The sequence below is a fragment of the Mytilus galloprovincialis genome, chromosome 10, assembly GCF_965363235.1.
Source record: "Mytilus galloprovincialis chromosome 10, xbMytGall1.hap1.1, whole genome shotgun sequence".
In the NCBI taxonomy this organism is placed as follows: Eukaryota; Metazoa; Mollusca; class Bivalvia; order Mytilida; family Mytilidae; genus Mytilus; species Mytilus galloprovincialis.
Genome location: NC_134847.1, coordinates 88,495,365 through 88,514,235, shown reverse-complemented (window position 1 = coordinate 88,514,235; position 18,871 = coordinate 88,495,365). Strand labels below are relative to the sequence as shown.

Genomic DNA, 18,871 nt, shown 5'->3' with positions numbered 1-18,871 from the left:
AGTACCATTTTGTCGACGTTTTATGGGTGAAAGATAAACCCGGAATAAATTTATGCAAATCCAGCAGAAATCTGAGCCATCCTTATATGATACGATTGATTACCTAACATTGATCAGCGTTCGATATCTTCTGGCCATTTCTTTGCTTTAATTTTTCGTAAAAATGGTGATCAAAGTATACATATCGTCAGTAACTGGCAATTCAAAGGTGAGGTACATCAATGTTTACTATTTTTGACAGTTGAGTGCCCCACCTACTAAATTTAAATGTAAACAAAACATATTCATACGTCTTCAGTCTAACCCTAAAACCGTTTTAAAATAATGTGATACTGTTGTAAATATTGCATTTCTGAAAGAAATTGAATGTCTGATATTGATACTGATGATAAGATGGATCTATAACTTCAATTCTGTTAAGATTTAGCTGTTTAAAATGTTATGTTTTAATGGAAAGAAGTTGACTGGTGTTAATAATATGAACCAGCACTCAGGCATTGAATAAAATAAAAATGATAAAACACTGCGGCTTTAAAAGACGTCAAACTCTATCTGTCATCAACAAGGACCCGACTAAAAACATATGTCCCTCTGGACTATTAAAACAAAACTTTAAAGACAGGGTACATGTATATCAGGTTGACATCTGACTTAAAATATATTAGAATTGGTCTGAATAGTGAAATATGAGTCTTAGATAAATATTCCTAAAGTAATTAATATGAGGCAGGCATTACCTGTGAATGGGGACCACGTCTGTATTATTATTATTTTTTATTCAATCATGTTGATAAAAGAAATAGAAATACCGTAACATTTCCGATATTGGTTCTGTTGTTAAGGATTTAGTAGTGACGTTATTTAAGTTATGACGTCATATTCAATGTTAACAAAGAAATGCTATTATCAGGTTATGTTAAAAATTTTCATATCAAACAATTATTAAAAATGATTGGGTGTTGAACATGTTGAATTCCTTCCTATATTTGTTGATATGTTGATAAATATACATTTTATTCAAAGTCTCATGCAATCAAGACCAGAACAGGAGGTAGATTTGGAAAAAAGTTTTACTATTTTGAGTTCATTAGCATGATTAGGCCTAAAATAAAATTTCATTTGTTTGGCATTGCCGCCCGACCCACTGAAAAACTTGCCGCCCAAATAATTTTATTTGCGTTTCAGAAATTTATTTTTTTTTATTTAAAAAAAAATCGAAATTGTGCCGGAATTTGATCGTATCCGCCGAGTTTGTTCCTGGCTTTACTTATTTCAAATCACGATCTTAAAAGCGCTTGCCTTACACAGAATTGGGAGCAAACATTTAAATGACATGGAATAGAAAAAGTTTGCCAAAAGTAATGTCAAAGAGGCCGGCAGGGGAAAGCATCAATGCATTGGTTAAGGGAGATTGATTTTATCAAAAATCAAATGTTCAGCTATTCTTTGAAAGAAACGTTCTGAGAGACCTTGTAGAGGACTCAAGTTTTATCTTTTGTAAAGGCTAAAAGCAGAAACAGATGATTTCTGCTCGACTTTGTCGCTTCATGAGATAGAAGTTTTTCACCGGGACATCACAGAACAAATATGCGTGGCTCTTACATTTGTTGAACTTATTAAATATTTGAAATGTATCATTGACAAATTTTCCCTTGAACCAGAGAACAAAGTATCTACTATAGTCAGAACCACAATGATGCATTCAAGATAATTATGGCTGTAAGCACTAAAGCCCTTAGACCAAAACGGTCCCAGATTTACAGGTTTATAGTAGTTATGTACCAGTAGATGCTAGCCTGGTACAAAACATACATATTTTAAAGACTAGCATCTTGTGTCAATTGAAGTACTTCCCCCTTTTCTTGCCTTTCTTCTTAACATGAATAAAATAATTCTTAAAACATAAAAGATACTGACAGAAACATATTTATAAATGTATCTAGTGTACTAGTGATGAATAAAATCCCTTCCTTTTCCACAATTCTAAGGGCTCATTAATTTATCTGTATTCATGTAATGCATGTCCAGATTTCTGTTAATCAAACAAGCATTACAACCGATAATTTATTTATCTGCAAAAATTGTCTGTCCTGCTGCATATTTCCATTTTGAATTTATCATACGTTTTAAACCTATAGCCCTGAAAAACCTTGCACTAATGGATAATATTAGTATAAACACCATGTCTATTTGTGCCAACCTTCCAAATTTTTTATATTTTGCTATCCTTATTTGGTACAGATCCTATATCCTCAAAACTTATCAAGGGCAGTAGGCGTGTTTGAATGGTAGTTCGTCACACCTTTCATGTATGATTACTAGCCTCTAGGTATTGGTTTGAGCCCTAGTTGGGCAGTTGCAAAATTAAGGTTTGATTTTCATGTCATATGTGATAAGGTTAGTTAGTTTCTTCCCGCAGGTTGCCGCCGTTTTCCTTCAAGTACTACGGTTTAATAGTATGCCAACAAAACTGACTGCCATGAAATTACATACGGTGTAGAAAGTGATGTTTATAAAACCAAAGCAAACAATAAAAGTTTTAAATCTTTGTCCATTTGTACAAGGAGCCGTAGTGGTTGAGCCATTTAACTTATGGTAATTTTACCAAACTGTGACCACAAGATGTGACATCAGGCCTCTGTTCAATTGGCAGTCCCACAATAAAAGTTCAATTTTCACGTCATACATTGTACATTTTATATGGTTAATTTGTCAGTTTCCTGCCTCAGTTCTGTGTTTTTTTCTGGGTCCTTTGGTTAACTCTGCCAACAAAACTGACTGTCTTACATGAAATTATCCATATGATGTAGAATGTGACATTGACGGTTGACCCCGTTCAAAGAAACCACCAGCATGTACACACAACAATGCTGCAATGCTTTAGACAACATTGGTCTAGAGACTTCATGATTTACCTGTATAAAGCTTAAAAATGTAAAAAAAAAAAAAAATCCCTACCTACCTACCCACCTGCTGATAGTGTGGGTCGGCAATGCCAAACAAACAATTTTTTAAGGGTGGCCTTAGTAGAATGAAAAATTCGGGAAATTTTCCCTAAATTTTTTGTTTTTGTTTTATTGATTTTTCTACCATAATTGGGGACTTCGTCCCCATATGAACATAGAAAAGTCCTTGCTCAACCACACACTCCATTATCTTGTATATAAGAGCATAAACCTGATGCACAGGAAGGCACTCTACTGTCTCCACACGGCACTTAAAACAATCTCTGTAAAAAATTAAAATTGCAAATGGAAATGGTGAATGAGTGAAAGAGACAACAATCAGACCAAAAGTTTACAGCATTCAATTGCAATGATTGATGGCACAAGTGAAGATGTCTGATTTTCATGATTTTTGGTTGCAGAATAAAATAAAAAATATAACATAGTCACTTATGATTTGCTATATATACTATACATTTGTTTCCCGGCCTGAGGGAGATCAGATATGAAGATTTGTTCACCCAAGAAAAATCATATTTCACGACAGCATCGAGGTGAACAAATCTTCATATCTCCCTCAGTCAAGGGAAATGAATGTTTTATTCCACTGCCTATACTTTATTTTTACTTCTAAACATACAATGTAAGATATTAATTTTCATAATTATTTTCTTATTTATTTTGTTATAATTAAACACATCATACAAAATGATAACCCGTACCGATTAAAAGTTAATTTAATTTAGTTTTTCTCTGTTTTTAGATCTAAAATAACAGATAAAACGAAATTACTACATTGTACTATACTCTCATTAAATAAAACACGTCAAAAACATTTTACAACATTAACCACGTAACGTCGCACAATGCAATTCAGACATTCATAGGGGAATATGAAGCTTTGGTCAACGTCACATGGGATAGTTTCAACCAATCAAATGTTGGTTTCGCTATCATAATCAACATGTAGTGGAATAAAATATTTTATCTACAGGTATGTGTATAAAGACTCGCTGATGATATTTTATTGCTTATTTGTTTACAGCCCATTTGTTTTATGAATAAACTTAAAAAACACTCATTGATCAAATGTTATTATTTTACAGATGAGGAAACAGCAGCAGCATGTTCAGTCCACGTTAGAAAGTTTTAAGATAGATTTTGAAAACATAGACATTTCTTGTCCCAACAACGAAGAAGACAAAAAGTTTATGAGAGCCAACAGTAAAACTCCTGAAGGATCAACAGTTCCATTACCTCCTCAGATATTTAATGAGGAAGAATACTGTGGGGTAAGTATCAGGGGAAATAACTCATTAATTTCTCTGATGAATACTGAGATACTCTTCTAAACATCATTATAAATTTAGACAGACATCTTGACTAACTATATAGCTAGTGCTTATATAATTATCAGCTTTAAATTATTTGCGTAAAACCAATCTTAATGCCATTAAGGTAACTGCACATCGCTTACATTCTTATAGAGAGACCAAAAGAAAAAGTAAATACTGCCTACAGTTTAAATCTTGTGTAGTATCGATAAATTTATAGTTTTGGTATTCAGCAATTTCAAGCTTTGCTGGTTGTCAAATTGTCACAGTACAACAAAAATTTTGTATATGAAAACTGTTATGTTAACTTAATATAAATGTTCAATGATAATGTTTATAGCATTGGATCTAGACCTGTTCCAATAAGTTCAGCAGAGAAGACTGAATATCAAAAAGCACAATATTATCAATAAAAAAGTTAAAGCAATCATGGCAATGGCACAAACTGACAACATGAACAAATACTCTGGTTATATACACATGATGCATTGAAAGTCACATACAAAAATGAAAATATTGTTAAGTTTTGATATCAGACTTGTAAAACTTATTTTTAGGTTTGTATCATTAGTCATTACATCATTTACATGTATATTTATAGGGAATAATTTTTATTTTTTCAGGATTATGAAGATTTTGATTTAAATGTTGAAGACAATTTATTATACGAATTTTTGAAAATGGCACCACAAAAGAAAACATCTGAAGCCTCAGTAACTGTAACAGGAGTAAGTAATCATCTTGTTACAAGGGTAGGGTATACAATGTTCTTGGGTAAAATGTTTGAGAGATGTAAGTAGTGTCAAACAGAAAAGAGAAACAATGTGATTATTAGGTGCTCCTGTATCCATGGGGTACATAAAACTGACTTTTTTTAAATCACTAGTTACAAGCTTTTGAGCTACATGTAGCTGATCTGAGAATACAGACTGATCCAGAAATGTTATACAGGTCATAGTGTTCTCCCCAGATAATTCACAAAGCATCATGGTAAACAGGGAAATTTGAAATACCATCTTTATTCTAAAAATAATAGCATCACATCCAAAACATAATCTATAAGAAAATCAATTCAGATAACACCACATTCAAGAATTATAGCATCACATTATCATGATGCTAAAAGGCCCTGGGAAGAACTCTGCAAGTCATATGAACTTAACTGGTCTTCCCTTAGATAAAATGGGAACTTGCCATGTAATATGTACAAGTACTCCATAATATGATAATTTATATTTTATAATTAAATTTATAAATATGTATAATTGTACAAGAGATTTCATATATGTTGTAAAATTTCACCTAAGCCAGTAACATGGTACATGTTTAAACTCTATACTTTGTATCAGGAGGAGGAAGATGAAGAAAAGAAAGATGAGGTATCCATGGTAACATGGCATGTGCATGGTGTTTTATCCAATCAAAATCTCCTTTTACATTTGGGGAAGATAAAATCTGATAGCAATAAGTTTTCCCCAGTTTTAATCATTGTATGATCATGATTCATGTGTCTAATGATATTCTCCTTATAAATTCCTAGATTCTTAATAATGAATTCTGTATATATTCTACATGTTCTATGCTAAATTCAGAAATTTTGGTTGTGAGCATTTATGAACAAGTACCATTGGCATCTACCAAACTAAATTATGTCTAATCTAGTTTTAATGCAGTTTTGTAGTTTTGGCATTTATAATTGTTGTTATGGCTGTTTCACTTTAAAGTATGGAAGGCTATCTTTTTGAATCTTGTTGAAGAAAATGGTCAAGAATACACCTTTCGCCCTTTCATTATATATTTTTTCCCCCCAAAAAAGTTCATGTAATAGCCCTGATGAAAAACCAATGTTGAAATGTGATACTTTACATTAAGTATGATAAGTATAGATAAATATGTTGTCATAGTTTATAAATGTACCCTGTTTTGTATTTTATATGATAAATGTTTTACATTGTCTAGTGTATAAATAGTGAGATAGAAATATGTGTTGTTTTTGTTATTACTAACTGTTATATAAAGATACATGTACTGATAAACTTACAATCAAACACAAATCAAAGTAAACACTTTTAACTACATATAGTTCTATGCCAGTTTACTGATGTTTGCATAAATTTTATGTTCTGACTGCCACATATCCCATGTTTATCAATTGTGTTTGATTGTAATACAATTCTTTGATATTTTTATACAATATTGGTATTGTGTTGTCGTCAGCGTCGTCCCAAGATGGATGGTTTCCGGATAATAACTTTAGTATAAGTAAATAAAAATCAATAAAATTTTAACACAATGTTTATAACCACAAAAGGAAGCTTTGGATTGATTTTGGGGGTTATAGTCCCTAAGGTGTAGGAATTAAGGGCCCAAAGGGGTCCAAAACAAGCATTTATCTAGTGTCAGGACAATAAGTTGTGTATAAGTTTTTCAATTGTTCTGAAATTGTACCACAATGTTTAATACCATAAGTAGAAAGTTTGGATATATTTTAAGGGTTATGGGGCAAACAGTCTAGGAATAAGGTGGAAAAAAGGGGCAAAAAACAAGCATTTTTGTAGTTTCAAGACATTAAATTGGAGTTATCTTTCTTTGTCCAGAATGGTTGTTGAATCACTTAAAACTAATTCAAGTTTTATGAAATCTTCTTTGAAAATTGGAGTTATCTTTCTTTGTCCAGAATAGTAGACGAATTAAATTAAGTCAATGCTATATATACAATGCAATATTCACTTTACTACCAACTGATAAATTAAAGCAATCTTTACCATTCAGTGATTACAAGCACTTTGATTACCATTCTAGGGTTATGCCCCTTTACAAGTTGAAAAATTGAAGATTTTTTTAGTTTTTGTTCTCTTAACTTAAGTTTGTCTTAACTAAATTTAATGAATTGTGTACATAATGCTTATTACCTCTAAACTCAGTTTAAGTTCAATTTTTGGCAGCTTCACTTTTACAGTTCTAAAGTTATGTCCCTTTATAACGTTATATGCTAGCGGGGGCATCGTCTGTGTCCCTTTGGACACATCCCCCAATTATTTTTTAGAAGTTACTATTAATTAATATTAATTTTGACCATGACTGTATGACATTTTATATTTTAATATTTTATGATGTATTTAAATGAGTAGTTATTGTTGCAAACTCCATTAGTATTTGAATTGAGATCATTTTTGGAATAAGGGAAAGGGGGAGGTGAAAAAAATGGGGGTGGCAATTTTTCTCATTTCAAATTTCAGAAATTAAAAAGAAACTTCTTCAGATATTTTTTTTTTGTGAGGATTAATATTCAACAGCAAATGTGAATTGCTCAAAAGCAAAAAAAAAAGTTCATTAGACCACATTCATTCTGTGTCAGAAACCTTTGCTGTGTCAACTATTCAATCACAATCCAAATTCAGAGCTGTATCCAGCTTGAATGTTGTGTCCATACTTGCCCCAACCGTTCAGGGTTTGACCTCTGCGGTCGTATAAAGCTTTGCCCTGCGGAGCATCTGGTTAAAATATGTGAAGCATGCATTAACAATGTAGCTAGTTGAGAGCAAATTATATTAAACAGTGAAAAATGTTACAAAAAACTTTCAGAAAAAAAAATGTGCATTATGATAATTGTATATAAATGAACTATAAAACTTGAACTGATTTTTCAACAAAAAGTTGAATTTTAAGAAGACAGATTATGAAATCAGTCCTAATTTTGTACAGTAGCTTTGTCATTAGATGTGCATGATATTGATGTCAATCCTGATTTTAATACAATTTAACTTGATGTTACTATGATATACAAGACAAGAGTGATGTGGCATGTTACTTTCTTTATGCAACAAATAATAGTCATATTAGTAATAGATATAGGTAAATAATTTTATATGGTTGTACATGTATAATTTTATATGGTTGTACATGTATAATTTCTATAAGTTGTTATAAACCATCACTGTGTTAGTTTCATCAATACATAAGTTGTTTAAGTTAATAGATATATCAGATCTAATTACTTTTTACCACATATATATGTTGTTGTTAAACATATATGTCAAATCCCTTTTAAAATTTTAAAAATTTAGAAATTAAAACTGACCTAAAGAAAAAATTATATTATAATGTGATCCCTTTATAACATGCATGATAACACATGCATTTTGTTTTTTTATTCTAAAAAGGGGTATTATTCATGAAAATTAATGCCGAATTTTATAATTGTTATAAAATGAGAATTGATATGGGAAATTGCAATGGAAATCTGAATCTTTTCCAGTACCTTTAATCTTTTCTATTCATAATGTATATATTTTTAATACCTTTAGTGACTAATTTTTACAAATATTTATATTAAAACCAAATCAGGAGAAAACAGAATTGATAGAAGAGGTTGGTGAAAAAGAGGAAGTTAAAGAAAAGGAGGACAAAGAAAATGAGAAAAATAAAACAGATTCTGCTGATGAAAAGAAGGAAGGAGAGTTAGAAGGGGAAGAAAAGAAAGAAGAAGATAAAAAGGAAGGAGAGACAGACAAGAAAGTAGAAGGAGAGGAAAAGAAGGAACAGGATAAAAAGGATGGAGAGGAGGAAAAGAAGGAAGATGGGGAGAAAAGGAAAGAAGATGAAAAGAAAGATGAGACAGATAGTAAAGTGGAAGCAAAGGATGACAAGAAGTTGGAGGATGGAGAAGAGAAAGAAGAAACAAAAGCTGAGGAAAAGGTTACTGTGTGAACCGTGCATGATACTCTCCACAATTACATTTTAATGACCAAACTGAGAAATAATTACCAAGCCAACAGAATACATGCATGGTGTTTCCACGTGTGATAAATGGTGTATGGTGTGAAAGGTGCATCCACTACACCGTGCACCTCAGATTGGAAAGATGTGTTTACTGTTTCCATGGATTTACAGTAGAATAGACAAAGCATGGTGTGGTTTTACCAGAGTGTGTCAGACTTTGGGAACAGTTTTGTGAACCAGATAGATATAATCAGAGTTTTAATGGTTTAACATTTAATTGTAGACATGTTTAACCATCAAGTGTGTGAACCTTGTTACAGTTGATACTAGTTATAATTATACTACAAACATATTGTTTTTTTGTGTTGACAATGTTATGATTAGTTAGTTATTGGAATGTTCAACCAGTAGTCTGTTAGTTTTAATATTTAGTGACAATGACGCATGCATTAAATAATTGAAAAAAGTTATTTTTTGTGAGTGATGTTAGGTGTACTTTTCTTTTTAACATTTTCTTCAGATAAGGTAAATGATGTTATATATTTTTTATGATCAATAATTAAACTTTTTCTATGTTTTAATGAGTTATTTCCCTTGATAAGACTTGAAAATTACTTATATTCTGGAGATTTGCCAATACCACAGAGTCAAAAAACTAAATCATATCATGAACAAGTAATTTTGTTAATCATTCTTCTTTCTAATAACGAGATAATAGTTAGCAAACTTTCTCTGTATAAGTATATCAATAATTAGATAATAGTTAGCAAACTTTCTCTGTATAATTATATTAATTATGTAATTTAAATATCTTCAGGAAAAGCCAGTTGAGGAAGGAAATGAAAACAAGGTAAATTTGGCTCAGATATTGTTATCTTTAAACCGTCAAACCTTTTGTTTAAGGCTAGGGTAGTTTACATATAAATGATTGATCTTAACGTAGAAATTCCAATTGAGAATATAACACAAATCAACAGTAGACCCGCTATGATAAAAAGTTAACAATTTTTTCATTGTCTGGAGTTGATTATCCACAGATTGCCTTTTTTTATGGAAGATTTAACATTATTTTTTAAAGAGACTATAAGAATTTAAAAATGCTGAATAAGAGGAATTAATATTTTGAACTAAATTTATTTATAGGAGGAGTCTAAAGGAGAAGAAGTAAGTGGCATGAATTATCACCCCTTAAATAACAGAAATGTACTAACAAAATTACTTTGTTTCTTTTCGGTCATGTATTGTTCAGGATACATTCTCTATGCTTAAGATATCTTTTACTAACTTATTATTAAATAGTTTTCTCAGTAGCAAATACAAACAATTCTATATCACTGAATATAACAATAAGCCTGTTTCATAGACTAATGTTTAATGTAGTATTCATTATGCTGTATATTGTAATATACATTGTTTGTAAGATGTATTTTTACAGCAATTTATTTCAGAAGTATTGGTTATCAGTTATCAGTGTTATCAGCTTTTAATACTAATGCTAGCACTACAAGGCAGCACTCGCAACCGCAAAGTGGAAAGGGATTTATATAAGTTGCAAAACTTGTTTCCCAATCCACTATAAATAAATATGTTTAAAACTATATACTTATGCTAAATATATACTATAAAAAAAATACTTGATATGTACCAGTATTTGAAAAAAAATCAAATGTTTTTTTTCAAATAACCAACAATTGGTCAGGAAGGAATGACTCGTTGTTAGAGAGGTAGATAGTCTCTGACAATTACATTTATTCTACTTCAAATTTTCTATCATTACTTGTTTAAGAGTGAGTTATGATTATGAGACATTTCTATCACTTAAGTTTAATGCCATAGTATGTTTAGTAATTTTCAAATTTGATTGAATAAATGTATATTTGAAGAAAGAGGAAACAAAAGTGAAAGCTGAGGAAAGTAAAACCGATGAAACAGATGAGCCAGCTACTTTCACTTTATCGGCTGATGTTACGATAGACGAAGAGAAAAAGGAGGAAGATGTCAAAGTGGAGGCAAAAGTTGAAGAGGTGAAAGAAGAAGAAAAAGAAGTTAAAAAGGAGGAAGAAAAAGCTGAGGAGACAGTAAAAGAGGAAGAAAAGGTAGAGGAGTCTCAAAAAGAAGAAGAAAAAGTTGAAGAAACCCCAAAAATAGAGGAAAAGGTTGAAGAAACTCCAAAAGAAGAGGAGAAAGTAGAGGAAAAGAAGGAAGATCCTCCAAAAGAAGAAGAAAAAGTAGAGGAACCTCCAAAAATAGAAGAAAAGGTAGAAAAATCTCCAAAGGAAGAGGAAAAGGTAGAAGAACCCCCAAAAGTAGAAGAAAAAGAGGAGGCAAAGGTAGAGGAGAAAATTCCAGAACCAGTAGAAATAGAGGAAGAGGAGGACAATTCTTTAGAGGCAAGGAGAAGGAGACGAAGAATGGAGAGAGAAAAGAAAGAAAAAGAAGAAGCAGCAGCTGCTGAGGAAGCTTCAAGTTCAAGGAGAGGGAAGGAACAAGAATCTGAAGATTCTGGAGTCTCAGAGTCTCTGGAAGAAAGGAGAAGACGACGACGTGAAGAGAGAGGTAAAAAGGAGGAAGACTCATCTGCTGTAGAAGAAACAGCTGCTGAGAGAAGAAGACGTCGTAGGAGGGAAATGGAAGATTAGGTATTCTGCATGAAGTGTGGAATAGACAAGCAATAGCCTTTAACATGTATATTGTTTCCATGCCTGAAAGCATCATGTGATGTTCTAACACGGATTGAAATGATGGAAGTAGATTTAACTCAATTTGTTTAGCATGGTATGTTTTAGCAAATTCACACCACAGACATATTCGTCAACCAGCATGGTGTGATGTTCTAACAGAGTTTCAATTAAATAAAGTAGATATAACTCAATTGTTTGGCATGGTGTTTTATAGACAATAATTCACACCATTGATGATCTCTTATTCGTCAACCAGCATGGTGTGTGATTTTCTAATAAGAGTTTGAATTAAGGAAAGTTGATTTAACTGAATACTTTGGCATGGTGTTTTATAGGCAATCGTTCACAACGCAGATGGCAGGATATTGATCAACTAGCATTGTAGTGTGATGGCAGTGATATTGCATTGTCCTAGGTACATAGTATGTGTGAATTTGTGAACAGATGACAAATGTCAGTAGACAACAGCTATACCGTCGGTATATTGCTGGAAAAGTCTTGGGCAGCATGGAATGACCGGTACTGATAGTCTGATGGCATAAAGTTTATACCAAGTAACAATAGTTAGACAGCATGGAGTGACCGGTAACAACAAATAGGAATTGAAGGAATTCATTCATTTGATGTTTAGTTTGAGCATGGCATGAACAATGAATTAATAATGTTTCAGTTTAAAGTTTGTTGTTTCTGTACATTTAAAAAATAAATTATCCTGAGTGAATTATTGTTGAACTATTGTTCAAAATTATATGAGTTGAACTGATTTATTTTCCCAAAACAAGGTATTTGAAGAAAAATATTTTCATTTTATAAAATAAAGTATTATGAAACATACATATAAATAATTTTGCTGTAAATCACAATTATTATATCTTAATGATAATAATTTAAATATCTCTTTTTCAGAGAAGGCTGTGGCTAATATTCACAATTATTCAGAATTATCACAAGGATGTATAATAATGACATTTTAAGACAAATATAATTTAATATTGTTTTCAGTTAACAGCTTTGTCATCTTTTAAAATGAACTTGAATTTAAATTTTATACTTTCAGGGTCCAAAACTCAGGCAATAGCCATTGAACCTTGTGTTGCTTTATTTGTCAATTTATTCATATATGCACTTAAACTATTTTTCTTTGTTTTGCTTGCAGGGAGGTGAAACAACAGAATAAGAGAAAAAATCTAAGTCAAATTTGAAGGTAAATTTGAATTATATTTGAATAAACTTGTAGCATTCACTTCAATCACAGTCAGATCATTTATATAGCCACAAAAAAAAAAATGGGAGGGGGGAGTGGGAGCAATTTGGCAACCGCATAGTAAATTCAAATCACATAACCAATTCAAGTTCTTTGACTAAAGTTATTCTGTGTCAGAAACTTATTATGTGTCACAATTAAATAACAATCAAAATTTAGACCTGTATCAAGTGTGCATATTGTGTCTATTTTTGCCGAAACTGTTCCAGGGTTGACCTCTGCAGTGGTATCCAGCTGCGCTCAACTAAGCAATTTATTAGATTTTATGGAATTTAATAGTTTTAGTAGAAACTAGACTCTTTAAAATGACCAATTAAGGGCATACGATACAGTTAATGGGGAGGTAATGACATTGCTAACGTAAATTGTTATTTTCGTGACGTCAAACTATGACTTATCAGGAAAAGATTCAATTTTCGACTGATTTTTATCATTCAAACTTATCTAACTTGAAAACGAGTTCATCGACCCCTCTATTTTAAAATGCTATTTGGATTGATTACGTTATATAAATTTTTAAAATACTTATAAAATACAGAAAGTACAAATTATTTAACAAAAAACAATTTGTGTTTATCTTTTAAAACAAAAAAGTTATGGTTGTCTTTCGAAAGGGAAAATACGGCCACAAATCTGAATTTTGAGCAAATATACAGAATTTCGACCTCATTTTACTCAAAAAGTAGCACATGAAGGTATATTTTTTATTACATATTTGATTTAATCAGGTAAAAAATAGTCTATATGGAAATTTTTATCAAAACTGTATCATATGCCCTTAAACACACTCAATTGTATTCACTTGAAGATATTTTCTTCTTTTCTTTAAAAATGACTAGACACAGAATTGTCAGTCAGTTCATTGTTTAAGGATTATGCCAAAATTGTTATCATCGAGTTGATTGTTTTTATACGACTGCAAACAAATTATTTTGCGGTCATATATTGGTATCACGTCGTCGTCGTCAGCATCGTCCAAAGGCGGATGGTTTCCGGATAATAACTTTAGTATAAGTAAATTGAAATCAATGAAATTTTTAACACAATGTTTATAACCACAAAAGGAAGCTTGGGATTGATTTTGGGGGTTATTGAATTTTTGGCAGCTTCACGTTTACAGTTCTAAAGTTATGTCCCTTTATAACATTATATGCTAGAGGGGGTTTCCTCATTTATTTTTAAAAAAAAAAATTGGGGGGGGGTTCAATTTTTCTCATTTCAGATTTCAGAAATTAAAAAGAAAATTTCTTCAATTATTTTTTTTGAGAGGATTAATATTCAACAGCATAGTGAATTGCTCAAAAGCAAAATAACTAATTTTAAGTTCATTAGACAACATTCAGTCTGTGTCAGAAACCTATGCTGTGTCAACTATTTAATCATAATCCAAATTCAGAGCTGTATCCAGCTTGAATGTTGTGTCCATACTTGCCCCAACTGTTCAGGGTTCAACCTCTGCGGTCGTATAAAGCTATGCCCTGCGGAGCATCTGGTTTTATATACTTGTCAAGAGATATTCTAGAAACTTTTTTTTATCATATAAAAAATAATGAATTTTCTGATATAATGCAACTGAATTGCATATAATATATATACACCAGAATATTGAAACACAATCACACTAACAGGCCACCTGTCTATTTTTTCTTCCTTTTCAAAAACAACTGTAATGACAAACTACAATCCCACTAGATACAACAATAATAGAACAACAACAAACTACAAACATTTTGATTTAGTTGTCAACATTCAACAAAATAACTTTCTTTATTGGTAAAGATTAATATTTTTTCTTTTAGGTGCTGACTGACTGGTTTCCTGCCTGACAATACTATTGCTCATCTTCATAGCTCATCATGACCAGAAACTTACTCCAGTTAACTGCTGAAGGACTGTTTTTTATCATCACAAGCTTTCCATGTTTACATTCTGTGCTTTTACACATAAATTGACAGGCAGAGAAATGTTAAAAGAGATTGATAGTTGCAATATTTGTGTTCGAATAAGCATTTGTTAATTTCAGTATTTGCAAATTGGTTTTGGTATTTTTGTGCTTTTTACTAACCACCTCAATACTACTGACATATGTCACCTATTGGAACACAGTACATGTCATATTGTCAGGAATCAAACTAGTTTTAGAGAAATCTCTGTCAGACAGGGACACATGTAGAATTAATTATAAGTATTTATTTTTAATAACCATGTAATAAGCTTAAACTATAGCTTGATATAATGGCAGCCTGTATATTTTATATTTTTTCATCAATTATAAGTTATAACAAATCTTTTCAAAGACAAATTTTTCTTATGTTTTTTGGCTAAATTATTTTTGATACAGGAATGAAAAAAAAAATTTGTTTGATCAAAATTAGAAAACTTCTTTTTGAAGTAATTTTATAGTGCAATTTTTTCTTAATATACTCATTGTGTAGTAGCAAACACATGCTCTTTGTAAATAAATGAATGCATACTTCATTTTCTAAACATAAACAAATTTGTGAAAATGACAGCATTCATCTCTGCAATATTTTGGCTATGGAAAATGTTATAAATGTTCAATCAACTTATGTACCCTATCGAGCCTCAACCAGGGATTTAAGGCCACATTTCTTTGTAAGTTTGTAATATTACAGAACATATTACCTTTGTGCTGAAATCAAAATCAAAATCTGTCTCTCTTATCCAACTTAATATATAAGTAAGAATTAAGCATAATAAAATTGACCTTTGAACCTCATTGATTTTAACAAGATTTAATGAACTCTTATTTTTTCGTCTTTAAGTCTTCTTCTTATAGAAATTAAGAAGAAGATAAAGAAAGAATTTTGTGTTATAGTTGAAAAAAAAGATTGTCTCTTCTTTCCATTTTTGATATTTTTGTTTATTTCCCTCATATGGATTGTTTTTACTGATAGATTTCATTCAGATATTCCTAGATTGGAATACATATCGGGTAATACATGATATCATAGAACCATTCCAAGTTTCCATTTTGCAATATCACATTTTTACAGCAATGATTATGTGTTTATATGAATGATTGTGTCCTCTCTGTCCATGATCAATGATGTGGAGAAACCCATCACAATGCCCCTTATATTCTATAAAAATCCGCCAATATAAGGGGGGGGGGGCGTCCACAATGTTATTACATGTAATAGTTCCATATATGACTCCAAATGAAAACAAAAAAAGTAGTTTTCAGGAATGAACATTTTAAAGTTTTTGGAAGAAATTCAGAATTTAGATGAAATCTCATTAATTTATATTAGAAGACATGAACTTTTGTAAGAATCTTAATAATTAGATTGAATCCTTGTTCATGGACAGAAGATTTTAAGATGATATTTGTTTTCTTCTGCCTTATCATACAATTTTGTTATATTTAGTTTGTTTATGATTTTTTTAGTTTGTTATTTATATCATAAAATGGTATAAAAATTTACAGTGTCATATTTGTTGTGTACTATGTTAAAAGCATATTTTAATTGACTTACTAAGATTTAATATATTACATGGTTGATCTGACCACCAGTTTAAAGAAGAAAAAGATAATTGAGTGAAAAGGTCACAATTAGCTTATCTAATGCAGAAGTTGGTCTGTACATGTACCTTCGTCACTTTTCCCTTTGTTTTGTATCTGTAATAAATGTCCCTTTACAAGTGCTCATCAGGAATAATGGAGAAAAAAAAAGAAAATATGTTTATGTTCGTTTTCCAAGAAGGATAGGTATTTAGTCCATTTTAAAGACTTTCCTAAACAATGTGACTATTTTTCCAATCAAACCATATTACAGATGTACAGATCAGACTGGTAAAAGTCATTGAACAATATATAACACCCTTTTATTTAAAGAATATATGTTTATGCTTTTCTTTTGCAATTTTCTTATTTTATTTATATACAAACATATATGTATTGTGTATTTTAATGCCATTTTCTTTCCATTAAAATAACATGTAAATAATATCTAGTTTTTTTTTATGCATAACAGTAGATGTATGCTTTGTTGTAACAACTTTCGGCATTTAGCACACTCCCGGGAATCTATGACGGTCTTGAAGGTCACTTCCTTTTAATGAATTGTGGACAAACTATGCATGCGACCCCCCAAAAATAGCTGCAGAAAGTTAGCATGCTGCCAGGGCAACTCACTAGTAACACTTAAGTTGTGCTCAGCCGATAAACTCGCTGGTATTTTTGAAAAAACGGAGAAAACGATAAGACCCAATAACGTTAGCGGATAGTGTCATTTTGTTAACGTAATCGTAAATGTGCACACCTTAGATTGACAGACGTTGCGGCCACAATGTTTGGGCCACCTATAAAACATTGATATCGACTTGTAGCACAGAAACAGGACAACAAATGCATAACAGTAGATGTATGCTTTGTTGTAACAACTTTCGGCATTTAGCACACTTCCGGGAAACTATGACGGTCTTGAAGGTCACTTCCTTTTAATGAATTGTGGACAAACTATGCATGTGACCCCCCAAAAATAGCTGCAGAAAGTTAGCATACTGCCAGGGCAACTCACTAATAACACTAAAGTTGTGCTCAGCCGATAAACTCGCCGGTATTTTTGAAAAAACGGAGAAAACGATAAGACCCAATAACGTTAGCGGATAGTGTCATTTTGTTAACGTAATCGTAAACGTGCACACCTTAAATTGACAGACGTTGCTGCCACAATATTTGGGCCACCTATAAAAAATTGATATCGACTTGTAGCACAGGAACAGGGCAACAAATGCATAACAGTAGATGGTTAGCGGATAGTGTCATTTTGTTAACGTAATCGTAAACGTGCACACCTTAGATTGACAGACGTTGCTGCCACAATATTTGGACCACCTATAAAAAATTGATATCGACTTGTAGCACAGGAACTGGGCAACAAATGCATAACAGTAGATGTATGCTTTATTGTAACAACTTGCGGCATTTAGCACACTCCCGGAATCTATGACGGTCTTGAAGGTCACTTCCTTTTAATGAATTGTGGACAAACTTATCATGCGACCCCCAAAAAATAGCTTCAGAAAGTAAGCATACTGCCAGGGCAACTCACTAATAACACTTAAGTTGTGCTCAGCCGATAAACTCGCCGGTATTTTTGAAAAAACGGAGAAAACGATAAGACCCAATAACGTTAGCGGATAGTGTCATTTTGTTAACGTAATCGTAAACGTGCACACCTTAGATTGACAGACGTTGCGGCCACAATATTTGGCCCACCTATAAAAAAATGATATCGACTTGTAGCACAGGAACAGGGCAACAAATGCATAACAGTAGATGTATGCTTTGTTGTAACAACTTTCGGCATTTAGCACACTTCCGGGAATCTATGACGGTCTTGAAGGTCACTTCCTTTTAATGAATTGTGGACAAACTATGCATGCGACCCCCAGAAAATAGCTGCAGAAAGTTAGCATACTGCCAGGGTAACTCACTAATAACACTAAAGTTGTGCTCAGCCGATAAACTCGCCGGTATTTTTGAAAAAACGGAGAAAACGATAAGACCCAATAACGTTAGCGGATGGAGTCATTTTGTTAACGTAATCGTAAACGTGCACACCTTAAATTGACAGACGTTGCGGCCACAATATTTAGGCCACCTATAAAAAATGATATCGACTTGTAGCACAGGAACAGGGCAACAAATGCATAACAGTAGATGTATGCTTTGTTGTAACAACTTTCGGCATTTAGCACACTCCCGGGAATCTATGACGGTCTTGAAGGTCACTTCCTTTTAATGAATTGTGGACAAACTATGCATGCGACCCCCCAAAAATAGCTGCAGAAAGTTAGCATACTGCCAGGGCAACTCACTAATAACACTAAAGTTGTGCTCAGCCGATAAACTCGCCGGTATTTTTGAAAAAACGGAGAAAACGATAAGACCCAATA

General features: G+C 32.0%; 1 protein-coding gene across 3 annotated transcripts; it reads left to right on the top strand.

Moving 5' to 3' along the window:
- Positions 1 to 2: 2 nt before the first annotated feature.
- On the top strand, positions 3 to 16,917 carry LOC143048708 (uncharacterized). Of its 3 annotated transcripts, XM_076222545.1 has the most exons (11): positions 3 to 208; positions 4,052 to 4,237; positions 4,903 to 5,007; positions 5,629 to 5,658; positions 8,627 to 8,740; positions 8,786 to 8,977; positions 9,819 to 9,851; positions 10,145 to 10,165; positions 10,885 to 11,640; positions 12,839 to 12,886; positions 14,746 to 16,917. In XM_076222545.1, the coding sequence occupies exons 1-9, from the start codon at positions 164 to 166 to the stop codon at positions 11,638 to 11,640; spliced, it is 1,482 nt and encodes a 493-aa protein (XP_076078660.1). In that variant the 5' UTR covers positions 3 to 163; the 3' UTR covers positions 12,839 to 12,886; positions 14,746 to 16,917. The 3 variants fall into 3 exon arrangements, with proteins under 3 accessions (XP_076078660.1, XP_076078658.1, XP_076078659.1); XM_076222543.1 differs by having other exon boundaries at positions 8,627 to 8,977; XM_076222544.1 differs by lacking the exon at positions 5,629 to 5,658 and having other exon boundaries at positions 8,627 to 8,977.
- The last annotated feature ends 1,954 nt before the right edge of the window (positions 16,918 to 18,871 follow it).

Excerpts from the sequence above, each read along its gene's own strand:
- LOC143048708 (XM_076222543.1), top strand. The coding sequence starts at position 164 with ATGGTGATCAAAGTATACATATCGTCAGTAACTGGCAATTCAAAG. Across the intron at positions 5,659-8,626 it reads ATGAAGAAAAGAAAGATGAG|GAGAAAACAGAATTGATAGA; the intron begins GTATCCATGGTA and ends AAACCAAATCAG. Across the intron at positions 9,852-10,144 it reads AGGAAGGAAATGAAAACAAG|GAGGAGTCTAAAGGAGAAGA; the intron begins GTAAATTTGGCT and ends ATTTATTTATAG.